General features: G+C 48.8%; 1 protein-coding gene across 9 annotated transcripts in view; it reads right to left on the bottom strand.

The window, feature by feature from the left end:
* SYCP2 (synaptonemal complex protein 2) overlaps positions 1 to 27,806 on the bottom strand; it is a 1,046,702-nt gene that overhangs the window by 592,280 nt on the left and 426,616 nt on the right. For 8 of the 9 annotated variants that reach the window (XM_063959338.1, XM_063959341.1, XM_063959339.1 and 5 more), the window contains 3 exons: positions 27,279 to 27,427; positions 27,098 to 27,172; positions 3,544 to 3,699 (listed from right to left, as the gene is read on the bottom strand). In XM_063959338.1, coding sequence (XP_063815408.1) covers positions 3,544 to 3,699; positions 27,098 to 27,172; positions 27,279 to 27,427 — 380 coding nt within the window. The remainder of the gene's footprint in view (positions 1 to 3,543; positions 3,700 to 27,097; positions 27,173 to 27,278; positions 27,428 to 27,806) is intronic. The other variant, XM_063959343.1, reaches the window with a different exon arrangement.

Below are 27,806 nucleotides of genomic sequence, written 5' to 3'. Positions count from 1 at the left end.
TGTTCTTTGTTCCGCCCTGGCGGTTTACGTACGCCACCGCTGTTATGTTGTCCGACTGGATCGGGACAGGTAGACCTTGAAGAAGGTTCTTCGCTTACAGAAGGCCGTTGTAAATGGCTCTTACCTCCAGAACATTTATGTGGAGACAAGATTTCTGGCTTGACCATTTTCCCTGGAAACTTCTTCTTTGTGTGACTGCAACCCAGCTTCGGAGACTTGCATCCGTGGTCAGCAGGACCCAATCCTGGATTCCGAATCTGCGTCCCTCTAGAAGGTGAGAACTTTGCAGCCACCAAAGGAGATAAATTCTGGTCCTGGAAGATAGACTTATTTTCCGGTGCATGTGCAGGTGAGACCCGGACCATTTGTTCAGCAGATCCCACTGAAACACCCGGGCATGAAACCTGCCAAACGGAATGGCTTCGTAAGCCGCAACTATCTTCCCTAGCACTCGAGTGCATTGATGAATCGACACTCTTGCCGGTTTCAGAATCTCCTTGACCATGGTCTGGATTTCCAGAGCTTTTTCCGCCGGAAGACACACTCTCCGCCGTTCCGTGTCTAGGATCATGCCCAAGAAGGGAAGCAGCGTTGTCGGAATCAACTGAGACTTTGGCAAATTGAGAATCCAACCATGATGTTGCAGAACCACGCTTCTTAGCAACTGCTCTTTTGATCTCGCCTTTATCAGATTGTCCAAGTATGGGATAATTGTGACACCCTGCTTGCGTAGGAGTACCATCACTTCCGCCATCACCTTGGTGAAGACCCTCGGGGCCGTGTAAAGCCCAAACAGCAACGTCTGAAAATGGTAATGACAATCCTCCACCGCAAATCTTAGGAAGGTTTGATGAGGAGGATATATCGGGACATGTAAGTAGGCATCCTTTATGTCGACTGACGCCATAAAATCCCCCCCTTCTAAGCTGGAAATCACAGATCGAAGAGATTCCATCTTAAACTTGAAAGTTTTCAAGTATGGATTGAGGGATTTTAGGTTCAGAATCGGTCTGACCGAGCCGTCCGGCTTCGGCACGACAAAGAGGCTTGAATAGAAACCTTCCCCCCGTTGGGACGGGGGAACCGGGACAATGACCCTCTGTTGACACAGCTTTTGTATCACAGCGTTTACTATTACTCTTTCTGGAAGAGAAACTGGCAAGGCCGATTTGAAAAAAACGGCGGGGGGGCATCTCCTGAAACTCAAGTTTGTACCCTTGGGACACTATGTCTAAGACCCAAGGATCCAGGGCCGATTGAAACCAGACTTGACTGAAGATTCGGAGACAGCCCCCCACCGGCACGGACTCCCGTAGGGAAGCCCCAGCGTCATGCGGTGGACTTGGCAGAGGCGGGGGAGGACTTTTGGTCCTGGGCGCCAGACACAGCAGGCGACCTTTTTCCCCTTCCTCTACCCTTTGAAGCGAGGAAGGACGAACCCCTTCCTTTTTGGTATTTATTAGGCCGAAAGGACTGCATCTGAGAATGGGGCGCCTTTTTCTGTTGTGTGCGAACTTAAGGAAGAAAAGATGACTTACCTGCAGTAGTGGTAGACACCAGGTCAGCAAGGCCGTCACCAAACAAGACACTACCTTTAAAAGGGAGAGCTTCCATAGCTTTCTTGGAGTCGGCATCTGCATTCCATTGATGAATCCACAGCGCCCTCCTGGCCGAGACTGCCATGGCATTGGCCCTTGATCCCAAGAGGCCAATATCCCTCGCCGCATCCTTTAGGTAATCTGCAGCGTCCTTGATATAACCAAGAGTCAAAAGAATGTTATCCTTATCAAGGGTATCCATATCAGAAGTTAAATTATCAGCCCACTTAGCAATAGCACTACTCACCCACGCCGACGCCACAGCAGGCTGATAATCAGATTTATCCAGCCTCTTAGACAATAATGCCACGTTTGCATTCAATGTACTCAACATATTTACCCAAGCAACAGTCGGCTGTGCCGACAGAGTCATTCCCAAATCTTTGTCGCGCCCCCAGTAACTTCCTCCGTGAAGAGATAAAATGGCGCTGGTAAGCTGTGCAGCTAAGCCCTGCCCCTTCCCGACGCGCTGTAGTCCCGCTTAAATTTAAAAAAAATTATACTGGTGGGGGTATCGTACACGGTGCCCGGGCACCGAATATGCCTCTTTTGCCAGTGGAAAAGCCCCTCAGTAACTTGCTGCCCAGGGCGCTCCCCCCCAGCGCCCTGTACCCTGTAAGTGCCGTTGGTGTGTGGGAGCATGGAGCGCAGCGCGACCGCTGTGCTGTACCTCCGTTACTGAAGTCTTCTGCCGTCACTGAAGTCTTCTGTTCTTCTAATACTCACGCGGATTCTTACTTCTGGCTTCTGTGAGGGGGGTGACGGCGCGGCTCCGGGAACAAGCAGCTAGGCGCACCAAGTGATCGAACCCTCTGGAGCTAATGGTGTCCAGTAGCCTAAGAAGCAGAGCCCTTAACTAAGAAGAAGTAGGTCTGACTTCTCTCCCCTCAGTCCCACGAAGCAGGGAGCCTGTAGCCAGCAGGTCTCCCTGAAAATAAAAAAGCCTAACAAAGTCTTTCCAGAGAAACTCAGTAGAGCTCCCCTAGTGTGTGTCCAGTCACTCCTGGGCACAGAATCTAACTGAGGTCTGGAGGAGGCGCATAGAGGGAGAAGCCAGTTCACACCCAGTCAAAGTCTTTTTAGTGTGCCCATGTCTCCTGCGGATCCAGTCTATACCCCATGGTCCTTTTGGAGTCCCCAGCATCCTCTAGGACGTAAGAGAAAAGGAGCTATTGCAGTTAGATCAGACAGTATCAAACATTTAGAGGAAAAGTGAGGGGCATTCCTTGGCGGGGCCTGAATCGAACGCCAAAAGTCCATCAGTGTGTTATGGGTGTCGTGGATGCTGTAAAATCGGCTGCGTTCTCAGACGCACAACTGCTTCCACACATGACATGGGGCCTAATTCAGATCTGATCGCTGGACTGCGTTTTTTGGTGCCCTGCGATCAGATAGTCGCCGCCAACAGGTGGAGGGGAAAACACTGTGCAAGTGTGCGATCGCATCATTAGCAGAGCTGCACAAAAATCAGTTTGTGCAGTCTCTGCGCAGCCCAGGATTTACTTAGCCGCTGCAATGGAATCCTGCTGATCGGGGCCAGCGCTGACGTCAGACACCCTCCCTGAAAACGCCTGATCACACCTGCGTATTTACGGACATAGCAGCTGAATTACCCCTATGGTCAGATGGAGAAACTGCACCTGCTATATGGCCAGTGTCAGTATCAATGGTGAGTGAGATGGGGTGTTGCAAGAATCACCGGTGGTCTTTTAGCGTGCAGAGAGATACAACAAGTGGGCGTCTCAGTGCTTGCACATTCAGACGCATGCTCATACACCAGGGAATGGCTGAAGCTAGCTAGCATTTGCATATTATCTGCCAACAGATGCAAGAGCAGAGCAGAGCAGACACAGCTGTACAATTTCCTTGCGATAACAGCTGCCCCGAATTCCCTTTCTTCTACCTAAAAGTCATGATCACTAAATAACAATTAGAGTAAAGTTACCTTAGCATGGCTTTGGCCATTATTCTCATGGGAGGTTTGCAGATTATGGCATGGTGTTGATAAAGGAATCTGGGTTTTTTTGCTCACATCACTGGCACTGACCACAGTCACATTCTTTGAAGAACGGATTGATCCCTGGCTTTCAGGAATGACGATCTAGAAGTTTAGCAATGACCATGAAAGTAACATAAAAAGGAGATTTATGGTAGACTTATCATTCTTAAATCTCTTTCTGCGAGGTACATTGGGTTCCACAGGGAAACATCGGGTGTAGAGTGGATCTTGATCCAGAGAGGCACCAACAGGCTAAAGCTTTAGGCTGTCCCAGGATGCGTTGTGGGGCCTCCTCTATAACCCCCACCTCCAGGCACTGTGAGCTCAGTTTTGTTAACCAGTCCAATGTAGGAGCAGGCAAAAGAGAAGGCAGATGTTAGTCACATAGAACCATATTCTCGCGACAGGAGAAGGGACCAGCGGCTAATGCCATACAAACCCATAGAAGCTAGGTGCATCAGGGTCGGCGCCATGTGGAACCCAATGTACTTCGCAGAAAGAGATTTAACAATGGTAAGTCTACCATAAATCTCCTTTTCTGCAGAGGGGTACATTGGTTTCCACAGGGAAACATTGGGTGATGTCCGAAAGCAGTTCCACAAGGGAGGGGACGCGCCTTAGCGGGTATGAGAACCCGGCTTCCAAAGGAAGCATTCTGGGAGGCGGAAATATCAAAGGCATAGAACCTAATGAATGTGTTCACTGAGGACCACGTAGCCGCCTTGCACAATTGTTCAGTGGACATGCCACGGTGGGCCGCTCGAGAAGGTCCAACAGACCGAGTAGAATGGGCAATAATAGCAGCAGGAACTGGGAGTCCAGCCTGTGCTTAAACTTGTGCATTCACCATTCTAATCCATCTGGCCAGGGATTGCTTATTCGCAGGGCAGCCACGTTTGTGAACTCCAAACTGTACAAAAAGGAAATCTGACAGATGCAGTCCTCACCCCACATATATGGAGAGCCCTTACCACATCCAAAGACCGCTCTTTGGAGGATAAAGCAGAAGAGATGAAGGCCAAAACCACTATTTCTTGATTAAGGTGAAAAGATGACACCACCTTACGTAAATTACCTGGGTGAGTTCTAAGAACTGCCCGGTAATGATGGAATATTAGAAAGGGTTGAAGTCAGGACAAAGCCCCTAAGTCCGACACCCTTCTATCAGAGGTAATAGCCAGTAGAAAAAGGACCTTGGCTGTGAGCCATTTAAGGTCCACTGACTCAAGAAGTTCAAATGGAGATTCTTGCAGGGCATTCAGGACAACAGACAGATCCCATGGAGCCACAGAAGGGACATAGGGAGGCTGAATCCATAACACACCCTGAGTGAATGTATGAACGTCAGGTATAGACGCAATTTTTCTCTGAAACCACACCGACAAGGTAGATATGTGAACCTTGAGGGAAGCCAGACGAAGGCCTTGTTGTAGAAAAGCAAAGATTCTAGAAGTTTTGAATCTGTAGGCAACATAATTCTTATCAGCACACCAGGTGAAGTAAGAATGCCAAACCCTATAATAAATCTAGGCAGATGCTGGCTTAGAGAATCCTTTGGCCCTCAGGAGTGATGCTTCAAGAGCCATGCCGTCAAAGCCAGTCTGGCCAGGTCTGAAAGTATATGTGTTACTTGGGAACAGAACCTGGGCCCCAGTGTGTATTGCACTGGTACTTTAGACCACTAGGCTATTAAGCCTATTTGTAGAGACACGGCACGCAACTCCAGAATGGTTATCGGAAGGAGTGATTCTTCTCTGGTCCAGTGACCCAGGAAAAAGTGTTGCTCCAACACCTAATCCCATCAACTCAGAATGGCATCTGTTGTCAACCAGACCCAGTCGGGGATCCAGAAGGGACGTCTTCTGGTTGGTCGCTGGACCTGGAGCCACCAGGTCAGCGATAGCCGAACCTCCGGAGTCAAAGTGATCATGTGAGACCTGATCCGGTGAGGAAGGCTGTCCCACTTGGATTATGTAGAGCATACTCCACCAATGTCGATTGTCACACCATTAGGCCAAGTACTTGCCATGCCGAGTGTAACGACACTCTGCTGCAGGAAAGGAAGCATCTTATCCTGTCCTGAAGCCTCAGGATCTTCTCTGGAGACAGAAACAGCCGTTGACTGTGCGTGTCCAGCAGTGCCCACAGGTGCACCATGCTCTGAGCTGGGACCAGTGAGGATTTATTCCAGTTGATGAGCCACCCGTGGGCTTGTAGGAAGCGTACCGTCCATTGCAGATGACTGAGGAGGACATTGTGAGAGTTTGTCAGGATCAACAGGTCGTCTAGATATGGCAGGATCCCGATTCCCTGACGGAAATGCGCCGTCAATACGGCCATAACCTTTGTGAAAATCCGTGGAGCCGTAGCCAGTCCAAATGGCAGAGCCTGGAATTGATAGTGTCGGTTGCCAATAGCAAACCGCAGATACTGCTGATGACTTGGCAATAGGTATATGCAGGTATGCAACCTGTATATTCAGGGATATCATATAGTCGCCGGGTTCCATCGCCAGTACTATTTAGCGCAGTGTTTCCAAACGGAACTTGGACACTCTCACAAACTTGTTTAGTGATTTGAAATTGAGAATAGACCGGAAGGACCCATTCGGTATCGTACTAGAAACAGGGTCGAGTCGTAACCACTGCCTCTCTGGGACAGAGGTACTGGCACAACCACTCCCGTATCCAGGAGAGAACTCACAACCTGCTGCGAAAGCTTGCGCCTTCAACTGATTTGAGGGGATGACCGTGGCGCAAAACTGGCGAGAGGGATGTCTGTTGAAGGAGACTGCGTACCCGTGAGAGGGACAACTTCTCGCACCCATGCGCCTAAAGTGGCTTTTAACCAGACCTAGGTGAACTGCAGAAGTCGGCCTCCCAACCAGGGGTCCCCTAGGTGGAGGCCCACCACGTCATGCGGCAGGCTTGTCTTGTTTAGATGCAGGCTGACGGGTCGCCCAGGACCGCTCTATCTTGAGCTAAGTGGTTACGGGAGCACGAGACTGTCTCGGGCATGCCTGACCTTTTGCTTTCCCTCGAGACCGAAAGGAACGAAAAGTGGCACCTTTTGCCTTCTGTGCAGAAGGATTAGTATTTGGGAGGAAGGCAGTCTTAGCAGCCATCAGTTCAGAGCCAATTGTAATTAGGTTTTCTCCAACTAAAATGTCTCCCTCAACCACAGAATACGGCTAGCCAGGATAGACGTAGTCAACGCCTTGACCGCCAACACACCCGCCTCAGAGGACGCCTCCTGTATGTAATAGGTGGCGGTGGTAATGTGAGACAGGTATCATCTGGCATTGACAGATATATTGTCGGACAGCTCATACTCTATTGCCTGAACCAATGATACGATACCTTTAGCAGCCTAAGAGGCAGCAAAGGTGGGTCTATGTACAACACCTGTAAGGGAGTAAATAGATTTCAGGCATCCCTCCACACGCTTATCTGTCGTTTCTTTCAGAGAAGTGACAGTGATGACAGGCAGAGTGAGTGACACCACTAGGCGGGTGAAATGAGAATCAATCGGAGGTGAATTTTCCCACTTGTTACATAACTCTGCAGGGAGAGGGTAGCGAGCTAAGGCCCATTTAGAGAACTTTTTCCCTGGATTAGCCCAGGGTTCCTGCCTGATGTTCACCAAATGGTCAGAATGGGGTATTAGATCTTTAACCACCTTCTGCCTTTTAAACATATCAGTTTTCTTAGTGAAAGTAGTGGATTCCTCAACATCACCAGTGATTAGTAGGATTAGCTTAATAGCAACCACTAGAGCAGGAACATCAATCTGTAATTCAGAGTCCTCGTCAGAAACGCCTGATTCAGTGTCTGACAGGACAGTACTCTCCTCTTCATATGAAACATCTGAGAGATTCGTGGATTCAGAGGAGGAAGCAGCCCGCTTGAATGACCCAGAGACACGGGAGTGACCTGGGGTAGATTTTTGTCTGACCAAGGAATGAGTCAACTGCAACTGGTTAGACAAATCAACCGCCCAAGGCGGATTCATCACAGGGACAATTTGAGGCTGTAATGGCACAGGTGGTCCCATTAGGCGATCCACTAGAGTACCCAGTAGGTTTGAGAACGCAGTCCAGTATGGCTCCTGACTGGGTACAGGAGCTGCGGACTGACTGAGGGATGTATGACACAGAGTACACAGACAATCATACACAGATTCCCCCCTCAGGTAAATCTGTGGCGCATACTCTGCATGATGCAGGAGTGTCCCCAGATTTCCTGCCCTTTCCGTTAGACATTGTACACAAATGCAACACAGAGCGTATTAGTACGATGAAGCCAGACAGAGTATAATACCTGCAAATAAATCCGTTAGTATGTGACTGAATCCCCAGTACACAACACCTGCGAATAATTCCGGTATTATGTGACTGAGTACACAGTAGAATACACGTAATAGGTAAATACTGTGACGCACTATATAAACGACCCTGACGCACCTAGTCCCTTAGGGTACAGAATATAGTGATAGATTTTCTGGGAAACACTGAAAGTGAAACCTCACAGGCACACAGTCACATTAGCAATGCAGATAATTATTATAAGACATTACGAAGTAATAAAAAAAAACAAGAATGTGTGTGTGCGCGTATTGTCTTTTTAAAGCAGCTGGAAAAAATCAGGGGTTTGTGAGGCCCCTGTTGCGTACACTAGGTACGTAAAACAATAAGCTGCTATATATATATATATATATATATATATATATATAAAATAATGTATATTAATTAAAAAGTATGATGCTAGACGGTATACATAAAATAACAAGATTTATGGTAAGAACTTACCTTTGTTAAATCTCTTTCTGCGAGGTACACTGGGCTCCACAAGGATTGGACAATGGGGTGTAGAGTAGGATCTTGATCCGAGGCACCAACAGGCTCAAAGCTTTGACTGTTCCCAGAATGCACAGCGCCGCCTCCTCTATAACCCCGCCTCCCTGCACAGGAGCTCAGTTTTTAGTTAACCAGCCCCAATGCAGTAGCAGGAAAAGAGACGACAATGGTTAGTAGCCACATACACCACACTCTCACGACAAGAGAAGTGTCAGCGGCTAATGCCATACCAACCCAAAGAAGCTAAGTGCGTCAGAGTGGGCGCCTTGTGGAGCCCAGTGTACCTCGCAGAAAGAGATTTAACAAAGGTAAGTTATTACCATAAATCTTGTTTTCTGCTGCGGGGTACACTGGGCTCCACAAGGATTGGACAATGGGGATGTCCTAAAGCAGTTCCTTATGGGAGGGGACGCACTGTAGCAGGCCCAAGAACCCGGCGTCCAAAGGATGCATCCTGGGAAGCGGCAGTATCAAAGGCATAGAACCTTATGAACGTGTTCCCGGAGGACCACGCAGCCGCCTTGCACAACTGTTCAAGGGTCGCACCACGTTGGGCCGCCCAAGAAGGTCCAACAGACCGAGTAGAATGGGCCGTAATGTGAGCAGGAGCTGACAGACCAGCCTTCACATAAGCATGTGCAATCACCATTCTAATCCATCTGGCCAGGGTTTGCTTGTGAGCAGGCCAGCCACGTTTGTGAATTCCAAACAAAACAAAGAGAGAATCAGATTTTCGTATAGAAGCAGTTCTCTTCACGTAGATACGGAGAGCCCGTACCACATCCAAAGACCGCTCTTTGGGAGACAAATCAGGAGAGACAAAGGCCGGAACCACAATCTCCTGATTAAGGTGGAACGAAGAAACCACCTTAGGTAAATATCCGGGACGAGTCCTAAGAACCGCCCGGTCACGGTGAAAAATCAGATATGGGGAACTACAAGACAAGGCACCCAGATCCGACACTCTTCTAGCAGAGGCAATAGCCAGCAAGAACACCACCTTAAGGGAAAGCCACTTTAGGTCAGCTGAACCCAGGGGTTCAAACGGAGGCTCATGCAACGCCTCCAAAACCACCGACAAGTCCCAAGGAGCCACAGGCGGGACATAGGGAGGTTGGATACGCAACACACCCTGAGTGAAAGTATGAACATCAGGTAAAGTCGCAATTTTTTTAAGAAACCCCACTGACAAGGCAGAAATATGAACCTTGAGGGAGGCCAGACGCAGGCCTAAATCTAGGCCCTGCTGTAGAAAAGCAAAAAGTTTGGCTGTACTAAACTTGGAAGCGTCATAATTATTAGATGCGCACCAAACAAAGTAGGAATGCCAGACCCTATAGTAAATCCGAGCAGAAGCCGGTTTCTGGGCCCGCAACATAGTTTTAATGACCTCTTCAGAAAATCCCTTAGCCCTCAAGACGGAAGCTTCAAGAGCCACGCCGTCAAAGACAGCCGGGCTAGATCCTGGTAGACACAGAGGCCCTGAACGAGGAGGTCTGGGCGTTGTGGAAGCAGAAGTGGACGCTCTGACGATAGGCCTTGCAGGTCTGAAAACCAGGGCCGTCTGGGCCACGCCGGAGCTATGAGAAGCAGATTTCCTTTTTCTTGCTTGAACTTCCGAATTACCCTGGGCAGGAGTGACACTGGAGGGAACACGTATGGCAGCCGAAACCTCCACGGCACCGCCAGCGCATCCACGAATGCTGCTTGAGGATCCCTTGTCCTTGCTCTGAAGACCGATTGTGTCGAGACGCCATCAGATCTACATCTGGAAGACCCCACTTTTCCACTAGGAGTTGAAACACTTCTGGATGGAGGCTCCACACGCCGGCATGCACGTCCTGACGACTGAGAAAGTCTGCTTCCCAATTCAGGACTCCCAGAATGAATATTGCCGATATGGCCGGTAGATGGCGTTCCGCCCAACGTAGAATCCGTGATACTTCCTTCATTGCCAAACAGCTTCGAGTGCCACCTTGATGATTTATGTAAGCCACTGTGGTGGCGTTGTCCGACTGTATTTAAACAGGACGGTTCTGAATTAAATGCTGGGCCAGGTTCAACGCATTGAAGACCGCCCGCAATTCCAGAATGTTGATCGAGAGGAGAGATTCCTCCTTGGTCCACCGACCCTGAAGGGAGTGTTGCTCCAGTACCGCGCCCCAACCTCTTAGACTGGCATCTGTCGTCAACAGGACCCAGTTGGATATCCAGAAGGGACGGCCCCTGCACAACTGTTGGTCCTGGAGCCACCAAAGTAGCGACAGACGGACCTCCGGAGTCAATGAGAATGGAAGATCCGCACCAGTCGGGGAGCCGTAACTTCAGTAGCTTTGACCCAGCTCCTCTCCTCAGGGCCATAACCTTTCCATTCTACCAAATACTGTAGATTCTTGTGAAGATAACGAGAGTCAAGAATAGCTTTGATTTCAAATTCCGTTCCAGCTTCAGTCTCTGCAGAGGTTGGCCTGGGGGATTCTGAATGGAACCGATTTAAAATAAGGGGATGAAGGAGAGAGACATGGAAGGAATTTGGTACCCGAAAGTGGGGAGGCAATCCCAATTTGCAGACAACCGGGTTCAGGACTTGCAACACGGGGTAAGGACCAATGAACCTCAAAGCGAACTTCATAGCGGGCACTCTTAAACGGAGATTGCGGGTAGAGAGCCATACCCTGTCACCAACTTTGTATTGGGGAGCTGCCCGTCGCTTCCTATCCGCAAAGAATTTGTAGCGGCCGGAGATTTTCTTGAGGTTAGCGTGAACCCTACTCCAGATTTGACTGAAGTGCCGGAGAGTAGAGGCTGCAGCAGGAACATCTTCCGGAGGATCAGACGGGTAATTCTGGAACTTGAGGATGGAATCCATAATTAATGAAGAATGGGGACTCACCAGTGGAAGAGTGATACAGATGGGCAAACTCGGCCCAGGGCAACAGTTCCACCCAATCATCTTGCGAAGGAGAGAGATAAACGCGGAGAAAAGTCTCTAAATCTTGATTGACGCGTTCAGTTTGCCCATTGGTTTGAGGATGGTAGGCAGATGAAAACTTGAGTTTTATTTGTAAGGCTGAACAGAGGGCCCTCCAGAATCTTGCAGCGAACTGCACCCCCCGATCAGAGACTATTTCCTGAGGTAACCCGTGCAGGCGGAAGTGATCACGGATAAATAATAAAGCCAACTTGGGAGCCGACGGTAACCCGGTCAAAGGAACAAAATGTGCCATCTTAGAAAAGCGGTCAATAATCACCCAGACGGTATTGTGACCCTTGGAGAGGGGCAATTCGGAGACAAAGTCCATAGATATATGGGTCCAAGGCCTCTTAGGAATGGACAGTGGATGAAGCAACCCCGCAGGAGGCAGACAAAGAATTTTGTGCTGAGCACATTGAGGACATGAGTTGACATAATCTTGTATATCTTTCTTCATAGTGTCCCACCAGTATGATCTTCGTAGAAACTCCCACATTTTTTGAACTCCAGGATGACCGGAAAACTTGGAGATATGAGCCCACTGCAGCAACTTCGGTCGAAATTTAGCTGGTACAGACATTCTCCCAGGAGGAGGACCCAGAGCGGTGGGAGCTGCCGAAATAGAAACTGGACTGAGAATCAAAGCCTTTTCAACTGAATTCTCCTCATCCGAAGCCGTTAAGGAACGAGATAGAGCATCAGCCTTAGTGTTAAAAGTCCCGGCCCGGTACTTAATGACGAACGAGAATCGAGTGAAGAAGAGCGCCCATCTAGCTTGACGGGGATTCAAGCACTGGGCCGTCTTGAGGTACAGCAAGTTCTTGTGATCAGTGTAAATCGTAATTAGGTGTTTAGCACCTTCCAATAGGTATCTCCATTCTTCCAGGGCAGATTTTATTGCTAAGAGTTCCTGGTCTCCGATGGTGTAGTTTCGTTCAGCAGGAGATAACTTGCGAGAATGGAAACCACATGGATGTAACTTCCCATCAGAGGAGTACTGTGAAAGCACGGCACCGATGCCTACTGAGGAAGCATCGACCTCCAAGAAGAATGGTTTTGAAAAATTCGGTTGTTGGAGTACCGGAGCGGACATAAAGGCTGCTTTCAACCGGGCGAACGCTGCTACAGCTTCAGAAGACCAGTGACTTGGGTCAGACCCCTTTTTGGTTAGGGCAGTAATGGTAGAGAATCCCTTTTAGAATTTCCGGTAGTAATTTGCAAAACCCAGAAATCTTTGTACCGCTTTCAAGGAAAGAGGCTGAGTCCAGTCCCGAATGGCAGTAAGTTTTTCCCGATCCATGCAAAGCTCCGTACCTGAGATGACATAGCCAAGAAATGGAATTGAAGGGACCTCAAAGGTACATTTGGAAATCTTGCCGTAGAGATGATTCCTTCGTAGGCGAAGAAGTACCTCCTTGACCTGTACTCTGTGCTCTGTGAGATTCTTAGAAAATATCAGAATGTCATCCAAGTATACCACTACACTTAGGTATAACATATCTCGGAAGATTTCATTAACAAATCCCTGGAAAACGGCAGGGGCATTGCTGAGGCCAAACGGCATTACTAGATATTCGTAATGCCCGTCCCTGGTATTGAAGGCCGTCTTCCATTCGTCCCCCTGTCGGATACGTATCAAATTATAGGCTCCCCTTAAGCCGAGCTTGGTGAAGACATGGGCTCCGCGAACCCTATCAAATAGCTCTGTGATGAGCGGCAAAGGATATTTGTTCTTAATGGTGATATCATTTATGCCACGATAGTCAATACATGGTCTCAACCCTCCGTCCTTCTTCTTCACAAAAAAGAAGCCTGCTCCCGCCAGGGAGGTAGAGGGGCGAATTATTCCTTTCAGCAGATTAGACTTGATATAGTCCGACATAGCTTGGGTTTCGGGTAATGATAAGGGATAAGTGCGTCCCCGAGGTGGCATTTTCCCTGGGATGAGCTCAATGGGACAGTCCCAGGGTCTATGAGGTGGTAACTGATCGGCCGCCTGTTCCGAAAACACGTCTGAACTCCCGATAGGCCTCCGGAATGAGCTCTTCATCCGACTTGGAAGATACACGGAGCGGGTAGACAGGAGTGAGACAACTAGAATGACAAAATGAACTCCAGGATATTATTTGTGACGATTCCAGTCGACGTGAGGGTTGTGAATTATAAGCCAAGGAAGACCAAGAACCAAATCGTGGGGCATCTCCCGAATCACTAGGAACTCCAGATGCTCTTGATACAGAGCTCCAACCTGCAGCTTAATCGGCACTGTGCGACTTGAAATAAGACCATTAGAAATTTGGGTACCATTGATGGCAGTCAACGTAATAGGTCATTTGACAGACCGTAACTGTAAACCCAGATTCCGGACACAAGAAAGGGAAACAAAATTCCCCGCAGCCCCAGAGTTCAGCAGAGCGTTAACAGGTTTGGCTATTGACTCAGAAAACAGAGACACGGAGAGTAGACAGTCCACTTTCGGAGAAGGTTTAGATGTAACCCCGGAACAAGCTAGGACTGCCCGTTTCCCGGACGGGACTTGCAAAACTTGAGAAAATGATCAGCAGCTCCACAGTAGAGGCAGAATCTACCCTCACGACGGTGCTGTCGTTCTTCCGGGGACAGCCGAGATCGATTAATTTGCATGGGTTCGTCTGGACTTGGGGTAACCGTTTGCTTAGACGGGAGAGACCGGAATCTGGATCGATCTGACCGACTACGTTCGCCACCTCGTTCCTGCATGCGAAGATCCACCTTTACACAGAGTGAGATCAACTGTTCTAAGGAATCTGGCAGATCCCTAGTGATCAGTTCGTCCTTTAGACGATCGGAGAGCCCGTTCCAAAAAGCGGCCCGGAGAGCATCATTATTCCAGCGCAGTTCTGAGGCTATGGTCTGGAAATGAATCACATACTGTCCCACTGAATGGGAGCCTTGTCGGACTCGGAGCAAGTCTGAAGAAGCAGCGGTCGTTCTGCCGGGCTCATCAAAGATCCTTCTGAATGACGCAATGAAATTGGTGTAACTGGAAACCAAAGTGTCAGATCGCTCCCATAACGGAGACACCCAATCCAACGCTGTACCTTTAAGCAAGGAAATAATGTACGCCACCTTGGACCGATCCGTAGGGAAGTTGTGTGAGAGAAGTTCAAAATGTACCTCGCACTGGTTGAGAAAACCACGGCAATTCTTTGGATTCCCGTTACAGCGAGAGGGAGTGGGGAGCTGAAGGCGTGACCTGGTTCCAGACAAGGATTGAACATTACTAGGGACAACCACTGGAGCGGGTACTGGAGCTGGAGCCGGAACTACTGAAGCCAGGGAAGCCTGAATTTGATCCAGCCGGCCGGATAATTCCTGGAAATAATGCATCACCTGGCTCTGTGCCGCCTCCTGACTCTGAACTCGGGAAACCAGGTCCTGGATGGCGCTTGCCTCTGGGTTCCGATCCTCCCGGTCCATGGGGCCTGAGTATACTGTCACTGACCTGGGTTGGGAGTGTTGTGAACTTGGGGGTTCTTCCGATGGTCGGGAAGAGGAACCACAGCTGGGTCGGAGCAGAGATGGCCGGATATAGGTTTTCCTCATACAGGACTCTGACAGTTAGGCTTGGTGTAAAATGCTGAAGAACTTTATTATGGGTAGGGAGCAATACAGTGACACATAGAAGAAAGAGAACTTATGGGCGGTGTCCAAGGCTACTGAAGAACTTGTGAGCGATGTTTAAAGACACTGATGAATGAAGAACTTGTGAGCGATGGTGAAAGACACTGATGAATGAAGAACTTGTGAGCGATGTTTAAAGACACTGATGAATGAAGAACTTGTGAGCGATGGTGAAAGACACTGAAGAATTTGTGAGCGATGTTTAAAGACACTGATGAATGAAGAACTTGTGAGTGATGGTGAAAGACACTGAAGAATTTGTGAGCGATGTTTAAAGACACTTATGAATGAAGAACATGAGAGCGATGGTGAAAGACACTGAAGAATTTGTGAGCGATGTTTAAAGACACTGATGACTGGAAACACTAAAGTTTGTTCAGCCCGCAGGTCATGCTGAATCCAGAGAGCACTGGTGACGGCACTGCAGAGGAACACACCAGTTGCTGGGAACACTGGAAACTTTACTGCAGAAAGGCACCCTGAAATGCTGGAAGCACTGGAGTACAGCTGCAGGGAGACACACTGCGTACAGGAGCACTGGCATCCACTTCAGGAAAGAGAGCCGATACTCAGGCTCCGGGGCTCTGCCCGGCGTCTGGTTTTGAATCTCCCGCCTCTACTGGATTGGTGGAGCGGGTTAGTGACGTCACCTGCTCCCCGCCCATGTGATGCCGGATGTCATGGCGGCGCCCACGCACCGGGGAACCGCCGGGAGCCGCGCCAGCCAGACGCCGGGACCCGAGGACCGCCGGAGGCGGGGGCCACCAAACGGACCAGCAGACACGCAGGGGTAAGCGCGGCGGCCGCTGCCCCTGGCGTGTGACAGAGGCCCAGCACCTGCATCGCCGAATGTATCGACACTTGCGGACGAGAAAGGAAGCAACAAATCCTGTCCTGAAGCTTCAGGACTTTCTCCTGAGACAAGAACAACTGCTGGTTGTGAGTGTCCAATAGCGCTCCCAGGTGCACCATGCTCTGAGCATGGACCAGGGAGGACTTCTTCCAGTTGATGAGCCACCCGTGGGCTTGTAGAAACCGGACCGTCATATCCCGATGACACAGGAGAAGTTCTGGGGAATTTGCCAGGATTAACAAGTCGTCCAGGTACGGCAGTATCCTGACCCCTTGACGGCGGAGTACCACCGTCATCACCGCCAATACTTTGGTGAAAACTCGCGGAGCCGTTGTTAAACCAAAAGGTAACGCCCGAAACTGGTAATGAAGGTTGCCAATAGCGAACCTCAGGTATTGCTGATGTGACGCTGCTATAGGAATATGCAGTTAAGCATCCTGTATATCCAGGGAGACCATGTAGTCCCCAGGTTCCAAGGCCAGAACTATAGAGCGAAGCGTTTCCATACAGAACTTGGAAACCTTCACAAACTTGTTCAATGCCTTGAGGTTGAGAATGGGCCGGGAGGACCCATTCGGTTTCGGGACTAGAAACAGCGGAGAATAGTACCCTCGGTCCCTCTGAGCAAGAGGCACCTGTACTACAACTCCTGTATCCAGGACGGTCTGTACCATCGAATGCAGAGTGTTTGCCTTTGTCTGGTCTGACGGGACGTCTGTCTGGCAAAATCGATGAGGGGGTCGGTTTTTGAAGGCTATGGCGTAACCTCGAGTGACGACTTCCCGTACCCAGGCATCTGAAGTGGTCTTCAACCATTCCTGGGTATACCCTAGAAGCCGGCCCCCTACCCTGGGATCCCCCAGGGAGAGGCCCGCCCCGTCATGTAGCAGGCTTATCGCTCTTGGAAGCTGGCTGACAGGTAGCCCAGGCTCTTTTGGGCTTCGGCTGACCAGGTTTGGAAGTGCGGGCCTGCTTGTGGTACGCCTGACCTTTTGCTTTACCTGAAGGGCGAAAGGACGCACCTTTAGCCTTCGACACAGAAGGAGCGGTATGTGGTAGACAGGCAGTTTTGGCAGTAGCCAAGTCAGCCACTATCTTATTTAAGTCCTCCCCAAACAGAATCTCTCCCTTGAAAGGGAGTACCTCCAGGGTTTTTCTAGAGTCCAGATCCACAGACCAGGATCTCAGCCACAATATTCGGCGAGCCAGGACTGACGTAGTAGAGGCCTTGGCTGCTAGGATACCGGCATCAGAAGCCGCCTCTTTAATATAGCGAGAAGCTGTGACAATATATGACAAGCATTGTCTAGCATGGTCAGAGGAGATTTCAGTATCTAACTCCAAGGCCCACGTTTCAATAGCCTCGGCAGCCCATGTAGCTGCAATAGTGGGCCTTTGTGCAGCACCCGTGAGGGTGTAAATCGCTTTCAGACAACCCTCCACGCGCTTATCAGTAGGCTCTTTTAGAGACGTGACGGTAGTGACAGGCAGAGCTGAGGAAACCACCATCCTGGCCACATGTGAGTCCACTGGAGGAGGCGTTTCCCAATTCTTAGACAGCTCTGGCGCGAGGGGATAGCGAGCCAGCATCTTCTTGTGAGGCACAAACTTCGTACCCGGGTTTTCCCAGGGTTCCTGACATATATCCACTAGGTTGTCAGAGTGAGGTAAAACTTGTTTAACCACCTTCTGACGCTTGAACCTATCTGGTTTCTTAGGAGGGACGGATGACTCGGGATCATCTGTAATCTGTAGAATTAAATTAATAGCCTCCAAAAGATCAGGAACATCCACATGTGAACTACCCTCCCCATCAGCCGTATCTGAGTCAGAACCTGTGGGGTCAGTATACGTGCCGTCTTCATCAGATGAGGTGTCAGTGACAGCAGTGGATTGTGAGGAGACAAGCGCTCGCTTAGAGGACCCCTTGGACTTAGGCGAGCGATGGTCAGACTTTTTAGTAGTCAGGGACTGGTTCAACTTCTTTAACTGAGCAGATAAATCGTCCGCCCACGGCGGGTTAGCTGCAGGGACCACATACGGTTGTACCGGCATTGGGGGTCCCATAGGGGGTGTTAGTTTATGAACTAGCGTATGCAGAAGCGTGGAAAAAGCGGCCCACGGTGGTTCAGTATGTGCCTCCGTTGCCACAGTCCCACTGGGGGGCAAGGAGCCCCCAGAACCAGAGCCCACAGCTGCTATATTCCCCTCATATGGGTCTGTGGCTTCAGCAACACCGGCAGTGTGTTCAGCCCCAGAACCGTTACCCTCAGAAGCAGACATGATATAACTTGCAGTATGAGGTAACACAGTACAATTATCAGCAGCACTATATCTCTAAACCCAAACCCCTGCGCAGTGTAGTCAGCACTAGCAGAGATACGGAGAGATATGGTGACTAAATCACAGAGAAAAATACGTAATACAGTATATCTTTGTGAAAATCCTATATTAGATAAAACCTGACGCAACAAGCCCCCTCAGGTTATAGAATATAGGGATAGCAGGTTGAGTGAAAGACACGAAATGGACACCACTCAGCCATCAAATGCACACACAGATAGTCACAGTTTGTACAATGCAGAGGTTATTACTGAAAATAATACTGCACTGGACTAGCTTACACAGCTATATAACAAATGATATAACAGTACACAGTAAGAACTGGATGTATATCACAGGGTAATTGTACTAGAAAACCCTGACTAAGTGCACTCTTTCTTACTAACACTGACTAAAGAAGGCAGGTAGAATACTTAAGTGTCTTGTAAAGTCACAGCACTGACAACCAGGCGGCTTTACATAGGAGGATTTGCCCAAGCAGTCCCAGGAACAGTGAGCTGAGGGATAATGGCGCCGCAGACACTGCCAGGGAGTGAGGGAGAGACAGATATGCAGCTCCAGGGCGGGAACACTTGCTAGAAATGGCGCCCTGGGGCTGGGGGAGGGGTTTCAGGTTTAAGCCTAATCCCCTCTGCTGGCAAAACCACCGGGTACTGTGGGCGATATAAGAATTGGTCTAGAGAGAAAACCTGACCTGCGCCCATGCCCTGGTGATCTAGTGGGATCGCCTGTATCCACAGTGTCCACCGCCAGTGCGCGCGGACCGCCTCCCACTGACCGCGCCGCATCGCGATAAAGGCCGGGTCCCGCAAGCGGGACCCACTTACCACCTCCCGAAGCGCGGCCACGCGATCCTGGAGAGCCCCAGCCGTGTGTGTCTAACGTGAAGAAAACCGGAGCCTCCGCTGTAGGTACCCGGCAACCAGGGCTCGGGAGTGTACAGCGCCGCTGGGGAGAGCTGGAGCTGCATCTGTGAATGTTACAAGACATTTACCACCGCTGCTGCCCTTGAAGTCTTCACTTTTTACCTCATAAAAGTCTGTTCAGTGCCTGCTTACTGCAGCACCAGCTTACAAAACTGAGCTCCTGTGCAGGGAGGCGGGGTTATAGAGGAGGCGGCGCTGTGCATTCTGGGAACAGTCAAAGCTTTGAGCCTGTTGGTGCCTCGGATCAAGATCCTACTCTACACCCCATTGTCCAATCCTTGTGGAGCCCAGTGTACCCCGCAGCAGAAATATAACTTTAATTAATAATGTATGGTGTAGAATAAAATAGGTATACAGGTATCAATTTATAAATTTATAAATAATTTTTCATTGCATATCTGACTCCAGATATCAGATATGGAGTCAGATATGCAATTAAAAATTATTTATAAATTTATAAATTGATACCTGCATACCTATTTTATTCTATACCATACATTATTAATTAAAGTTATATATTTTATGTATACCGTCTAGCATCATACTTTTTAATTAATATACATTATTACATATATAGCGGCGCTGGTTATCTTTTGCTTATTATATGACAATAAAACTGCACTGTATATATCCTGGGGGACCCTCTTAGCTCCTCCCCGTAGCAACTGCGTGAGCTAGGAGAGCTACGGCGACCGTGTGCCTAGAGCCGGAGCGTCTCCGCCGCAATTGCCCGGGAACTGAGCCAGCGGGAGTATGCGACGCCGCTTGGGAGGTGATGGAGCTGCAGCGCTGAAGTGTCACGATGACATACAGCGCTGACAGCCCAGTTTTGAAGAAATTTTCTGTCAGAAAAAGCTTTTTCAGGGCTGCCCAGTGCAGCCCTCCTGTTAGTGACTGCTTCTACAGGGACCAACTCAAAACTGAGCTCATAGTGCCTGGAGGTGGGGTTATAGAGGAGGCCCCACAATGCATCCTGGGACAGCCTAAAGCTTTAGCCTGTTGGTGCCTCTCTGGATCAAGATCTACTCTACATCCAATGTTTTAACGGGGAAACCAATGTTCCCTGCTGCAGAAAATAAGAATTTACTTACCGATAATTCTATTTCTCATAGTCCGTAGTGGATGCTGGGGACTCCGAAAGGACCATGGGGAATAGCGGCTCCGCAGGAGACTGGGCACAAAAGTAAAAAGCTTTAGGACTACCTGGTGTGCACTGGCTCCTCCCCCTATGACCCTCCTCCAAGCCTCAGTTAGGATACTGTGCCCGGACGAGCGTACACAATAAGGAAGGATTTTGAATCCCGGGTAAGACTCATACCAGCCACACCAATCACACCGTACAACTTGTGATCTGAACCCAGTTAACAGTATGATAACAGAAGGAGCCTCTGAAAAGATGGCTCACAACAACAATAACCCGATTTTTGTAACAATAACTATGTACAAGTAATGCAGACAATCCGCACTTGGGATGGGCGCCCAGCATCCACTACGGACTATGAGAAATAGAATTATCGGTAAGTAAATTCTTATTTTCTCTAACGTCCTAGTGGATGCTGGGGACTCCGAAAGGACCATGGGGATTATACCAAAGCTCCCAAACGGGCGGGAGAGTGCGGATGACTCTGCAGCACCGAATGAGAGAACTCCAGGTCCTCCTCAGCCAGGGTATCAAATTTGTAGAATTTAGCAAACGTGTTTGCCCCTGACCAAGTAGCTGCTCGGCAAAGTTGTAAAGCCGAGACCCCTCGGGCAGCCGCCCAAGATGAGCCCACTTTCCGTGTAGAATGGGCTTTTACAGATTTTGGCTGTGGCAGGCCTGCCACAGAATGTGCAAGCTGAATTGTACTACAAATCCAACGAGCAATCGTCTGCTTAGAAGCAGGAGCACCCAGCTTGTTGGGTGCATACAGGATAAACAGCGAATCAGATTTTCTGACTCTAGCCGTCCTGGAAACATATATTTTCAGGGCCCTGACTACGTCCAGCAACTTGGAATCCTCCAAGTCCCTAGTAGCCGCAGGCACCACAATAGGCTGGTTTAAGTGAAATGCTGAAACCACCTTAGGGAGAAATTGAGGACGAGTCCTCAATTCTGCCCTGTCCGTATGAAAAATTAAATAAGGGCTTTTATAGGATAAAGCCGTCAATTCTGAGACACGCCTGGCTGAAGCCAGGGCTAGCAGCATTACCACTTTCCATGTGAGATATTTCAAGTCCACAGTGGTGAGTGGTTCAAACCAATGTGATTTTAGGAATCCCAAAACTACATTGAGATCCCAAGGTGCCACTGGAGGCACAAAAGGAGGCTGTATATGCAGTACTCCCTTGACAAACGTCTGAACTTCAGGAACAGAAGCTAGTTCTTTTTGGAAGAATATTGACAGGGCCGAAATTTGAACCTTAATGGACCCTAATTTGAGGCCCATAGACAGTCCTGTTTGCAGGAAATGTAGGAATCGACCCAGTTGAAATTCCTCTGTAGGGGCCTTCCTGGCCTCGCACCACGCAACATATTTACGCCAAATACGGTGATAATGTTGTACGGTTACATCCTTCCTGGCTTTGATCAGGGTAGGGATGACTTCATCCGGAATGCCTTTTTCCTTCAGGATCCGGCGTTCAACCGCCATGCCGTCAAACGCAGCCGCGGTAAGTCTTGGAACAGACATGGTCCCTGCTGGAGCAGGTCCTTTCTTAGAGGTAGAGGCCACGGGTCTTCCGTGAGCATCTCTTGAATTTCCGGGTACCAAGTCCTTCTTGGCCAATCCGGAGCCACGAGTATAGTCTTTACTCCTCTCCTTCTTATGATTCTCAGTACTTTTGGTATGAGAGGAAGAGGAGGGAACACATACACTGACTGGTACACCCACGGTGTTACCAGAGCGTCCACAGCTATTGCCTGAGGGTCCCCTTGACCTGGCGCAATATCTGTCCAGTTTTTTGTTGAGGCGGGACGCCATCATGTCCACCTTTGGTTTTTCCCAACGGTTCACAATCATGTGGAAGACTTCTGGGTGAAGTCCCCACTCCCCCGGGTGAAGATCGTGTCTGCTGAGGAAGTCTGCTTCCCAGTTGTCCACTCCCGGAATGAACACTGCTGACAGTGCTATCACATGATTTTCCGCCCAGCGAAGAATCCTTGCCACTTCCATCATTGCCCTCCTGCTTCTTGTGCCGCCCTGTCTGTTTACGTGGGCGACTGCCGTGATGTTGTCCGACTGGATCAACACCGGCTGACCCTGAAGCAGAGGTCTTGCCTGACTTAGGGCATTGTAAATGGCCCTTAGTTCCAGGATATTTATGTGAAGTGACGTTTCCATGCTTGACCACAAGCCCTGGAAATTTCTTCCCTGTGTGACTGCTCCCCAGCCTCTCAGGCTGGCATCCGTGGTCACCAGGACCCAATCCTGAATGCCGAATCTGCTGCCCTCTAGGAGATGAGCACTCTGTAACCACCACAGGAGAGACACCCTTGTCCTTGGAGACAGGGTTATCCGCTGATGCATTTGAAGATGCGATCCGGACCATTTGTCCAGCAGATCCCACTGAAAAGTTCTTGCGTGGAATCTGCCGAATGGAATCGCTTCGTAAGAAGCCACCATCTTTCCCAGGACCCTTGTGCATTGATGTACTGACACTTGGCCTGGTCTTAGGAGGTTCCTGACTAGGTCGGATAACTCCCTGGCTTTCTCTTCCGGGAGAAACACCTTTTTCTGTACTGTGTCCAGAATCATCCCTAGGAACAGCAGACGTGTCGTCGGAATCAGCTGCGATTTTGGAATATTTAGAATCCATCCGTGCTGTCATAGTACTACTTGAGATAGTGCTACTCCGACCTCTAACTGTTCTCTGGACCTTGCCCTTATCAGGAGATCGTCCAAGTAAGGGATAATTAAGACGCCTTTTCTTCGAAGAAGAATCATCATTTCGGCCATTACCTTGGTAAAGACCCGGGGTGCCGTGGACAATCCAAACGGCAGCGTCTGAAACTGATAGTGACCGTTCTGTACCACAAACCTGAGGTACCCTTGGTGAGAAGGGCAAATTGGGACATGGAGGTAAGCATCTTTGATGTCCAGCGACACCATATAGTCCCCTTCTTCCAGGTTCGCTATCACTGCTCTGAGTGACTCCATCTTGAACTTGAACCTTTTTATGTAAGTGTTCAAGGATTTCAGATTTAAAATGGGTCTCACCGAGCCGTCCGGCTTCGGTACCACAAACAGCGTGGAATAATACCCCTTTCCCTGTTGTAGGAGGAGTACCTTGATTATCACCTGCTGGGAATACAGCTTGTGAATGGCTTCCAATACCGCCTCCCTGTCGGGGGGAGACGTTGGTAAAGCAGACTTCAGGAACCGGCGAGGGGGAGACGTCTCGTATTCCAATTTGTACCCCTGAGATACTACCTGCAGGATCCAGGGGTCCACTTGCGAGTGAGCCCACTGCGCGCTGAAATTCTTGAGACGGGCCCCCACCGTGCCTGAGTCCGCTTGTAAGGCCCCAGCGTCATGCTGAGGACTTGGCAGAAGCGGGGGAGGGCTTCTGTTCGTGGGAAGAGGCTGTCTGCTGCAGTCTTTTTCCCCTTCCTCTGCCCCGGGGCAGATATGAGTGGCCTTTTGCCCGCTTGCCCTTATGGGGACGAAAGGACTGAGCCTGAAAAGACGGTATCTTTTTCTGCTGCGAGGTGACTTGGGGTAAAAAGGTGGATTTCCCAGCCGTTGCCGTGGCCACCAGGTCCGATAGACCGACCCCAAATAACTCCTCCCCTTTATACGGCAATACTTCCATATGCCGTTTGGAATCCGCATCCCCTGACCACTGTCGTGTCCATAATCCTCTTCTGGCAGAAATGGACATCGCACTTACTCTTGATGCCAGAGTGCAAATATCCCTCTGTGCATCTCGCATATATAGAAATGCATCCTTTAAATGCTCTATAGTCAATAATATATTGTCCCTGTCCAGGGTATCAATATTTTCAGTCAGGGAATCCGACCAAGCCACCCCAGCACTGCACATCCAGGCTGAGGCGATTGCTGGTCGCAGTATAATACCAGTATGTGTGTATATACTTTTAAGGATATTTTCCAGCTTCCTATCAGCTGGTTCCTTGAGGGCGGCCGTATCAGGAGACGGTAAATGCCACTTGTTTTGATAAGCGTGTGAGCGCCTTATCTACCCTAGGGGGTGTTTCCCAACGCGCCCTAACCTCTGGCGGAAAAGGGTATAATGCCAATAACTTTTTAGAAATTAGTAGTTTTTTATCGGGGGAAACCCACGCTTCATCACACACCTCATTTAATTCATCTGATTCGGGAAAAACTACGGGTAGTTTTTTCACACCCCACATAATACCCTTTTTTGTGGTACTTGTAGTATCAGAAATGTTCAAAACCTCCTTCATTGCCGTGATCAGGTAACGTGTGGCCCTACTGAAAAATACGTTTGTTTCCTCACCGTCGACACTGGAGTCAGTATCCGTGTCTGTATCGACCTGAGGTAACGGGCGCTTTAGAGCCCCTGACGGTGTTTGAGACGCCTGTACAGGTATTAACTGATTTGCCGGCTGTCTCATGTCGTCAACAGTCTTTTGTAAAGTGCTGACACTATCACGTAATTCTTTCCATAAGACCATCCAGTCAGGTGTCGACTCCCTAGGGGGTGACATCACTAACACAGGCAATTGCTCCGCCTCCACACCATTTTCCTCCTCATACATGTCGACACAACGTACCGACACACAGCACACACACAGGGAATGCTCTGATAGAGGACAGGACCCCACTAGCCCTTTGGGGAGACAGAGGGAGAGTTTGCCAGCACACACCAGAGCGCTATATATATACAGGGATAACCTTATATAAGTGTTTTTCCCTAATATAGCTGCTGTATATATTTATATGCCAATTTAGTGCCCCCCCTCTCTTGTTTTACCCTGTTTCTGTAGTGCAGGACTGCAGGGGAGAGTCAGGGAGCCTTCCTCCAACGGAGCTGTGAGGAAAAAATGGCGCCAGTGTGCTGAGGAGATAGGCTCCGCCCCCTTATCGGCGGCCTTTCTCCCGCTTTTTTATGTAAAAATTGGCAGGGGTTAAATGCATCCATATAGCCCAGGAGCTATATGTGATGTATTTTTTGCCAAAAAAGGTGTTTTTATTGCGTCTCAGGTCGCCCCCCCCCCCAGCGCCCTGCACCCTCAGTGACCGGAGTGTGAAGTGTGCTGAGAGCAATGGCGCACAGCTGCAGTGCGCTACCTTATTGAAGACAGGACGTCTTCTGCCGCCGATTTTCCGGACCTCTTCATTCTTCTGGCTCTGTAAGGGGGCCGGCGGCGCGGCTCTGGGACCCATCCATGGCTGGGCCTGTGATCGTCCCTCTGGAGCTAATGTCCAGTAGCCTAAGAAGCCCAATCCACTCTGCACGCAGGTGAGTTCGCTTCTTCTCCCCTTAGTCCCTCGGTGCAGTGAGCCTGTTGCCAGCAGGTCTCACTGAAAATAAAAAACCTACTTTAAACTTTTACACTAAGCAGCTCAGGAGAGCCCCTTAGCCTGCACCCGTCTCGTTCGGGCACAAAAATCTAACTGAGGCTTGGAGGAGGGTCATAGGGGGAGGAGCCAGTGCACACCAGGTAGTCCTAAAGCTTTTTACTTTTGTGCCCAGTCTCCTGCGGAGCCGCTATTCCCCATGGTCCTTTCGGAGTCCCCAGCATCCACTAGGACGTTAGAGAAATTATATTTATTTGCTTATCTTTTTTAAACTGAAAACAGCACTAGTAAAGCTTCTATACTAAGCATAACTGGACCATTAGGCTAATATCACAACCTTCTACATTTATTAAAGGTCCACATGAACTACTGTAGATTGAGATAAGAGGCACAATCTAGCAAGCTGAGCAAGCTGCCTAAACATAGAAGACAATAAGCATTCTACTTCACGACTAACCTGTAGTCCTGATCTAAATGAAGCAGTAGAGGAAGGAACCACCAGAAGTTATCAGCAAACAGGTGCTGCAGCAACTACACATACCACACAGAAGCATAACCAAGTGCCAGTTAAGGAGCCTGGCTGTGGGACTACTATCCTACAACTGAAGGCCTCACGGGGTGCAGTTTACAATTACAGACAGAGTGTGTCTGGTGGCCAAGACCACCAGTACAAGTGATCAGTAACAGGGCATGCCAGGGGATACAGTAGGGATATCTATCTAAGGTAAGCCAGACAACCTTACACCGGGTATTCAATGAGGCACTGGAGAATTATTATTCAACCCATCGGACAATACTTGCAACACCCGGCTCCTACTAATGAGTCTAAAAAGATTATAAACATTACTCTCTATTATTTAGTAAATTGTTTTTATACACTTATTAATTTTATAGGTGCCTCTACAGTTAACGCTCATTTATTTTTAATACTGCATGACCTTTACTGAGCTGCTCTATTTACATTAGCGTGGAACACATTTAAATGTTGTTATAATGTAAACATCACTCGAGCTCTAGAATATAATTTGCATTACTATATCTCAAGACAAATCTGCTGGCTCAGGCAACTATGACCAGGTATTTTCTAGAGAGTAACTTGTAAATCTCCACATAACATTAAGGGGGGAATCCAAATGTTTTCGCCCCCGATCTCCCATCTAAAATGACGGGAGTTTGCAGGGGGCGATATACAAATGATGTCTCCTATCATGCCCATTAGTGTCACTTTTCACACGTTTCAGGTTGCGAATCCCAGCGGGTGTGATCTGAAATGTAGACGCCGGCAGCTGATCGCGTTGAAACGGAGCTACATTAGAAAAGCTCCGTTCGATGCCATCTAGTGGCTGCCCGCAGAAAAACCATTATAATCTCGTCCTTACTGTCTAGAATTCACCTTACCTGAGATCCACTTTCATCGAAAACAATGTGCACTGCTGTTTTTGCTACTGAAACACTTTGCTTCTTTGTGAAATCCTGTAGACAACAAATTACATCCTTTTTCCAGCACTTTATGTAGTAATCATTAAATTTCTGATATTTCAATACAAATTGAGAAAGTAACATGAAAAGAACAGCATACCTTAAATTTGTCTGTGCTAAACACCTTTCTGGCTACATCAGAAATATCCAACGCAGAGTCAAAATATATACGTATCTGAGTCCCCCTTTTCTGACCAACAATAACTGGTGTGTTTAAATTGACTGTTAGCAATCTTTCATTGCCTATTGCTGTACAAAACAAAAAGAATAAAGTGGAAATAACAATTTTCACAAAAAACACTATACATAGTAAAAGCAGTGAAGCACATAAGCACTTAGGAGCAGAGTCCCATCTATTATGAATATTGTAGTACATACAGTGCCTTGCTAAAGTATTCACCCCCTTTGCATTTTTCATGTTTTGTTGCCACATAACCTGGAATTTAAATGGAATGTTTGAAGGTTTGCATCATTTCATTCACAGAACATGGCTACAACTTTGAAGATGTTTTTTTTTTTTTAATTGCGAAGCAAACAACAAATAGGACAAAATAACAGAAAACATCAGCGTGCATAACTATTCACCCCCCTAAAGTCAGTACTTTGTAGAGCCACCTTTTGCGGCAAT

This window comes from Pseudophryne corroboree, chromosome 3 (assembly GCF_028390025.1).
Source record: "Pseudophryne corroboree isolate aPseCor3 chromosome 3, aPseCor3.hap2, whole genome shotgun sequence".
In the NCBI taxonomy this organism is placed as follows: domain Eukaryota; kingdom Metazoa; phylum Chordata; class Amphibia; order Anura; family Myobatrachidae; genus Pseudophryne; species Pseudophryne corroboree.
Note: the sequence above shows the minus strand (reverse complement) of the source record. Positions and strands in the feature narration are given on the sequence as shown.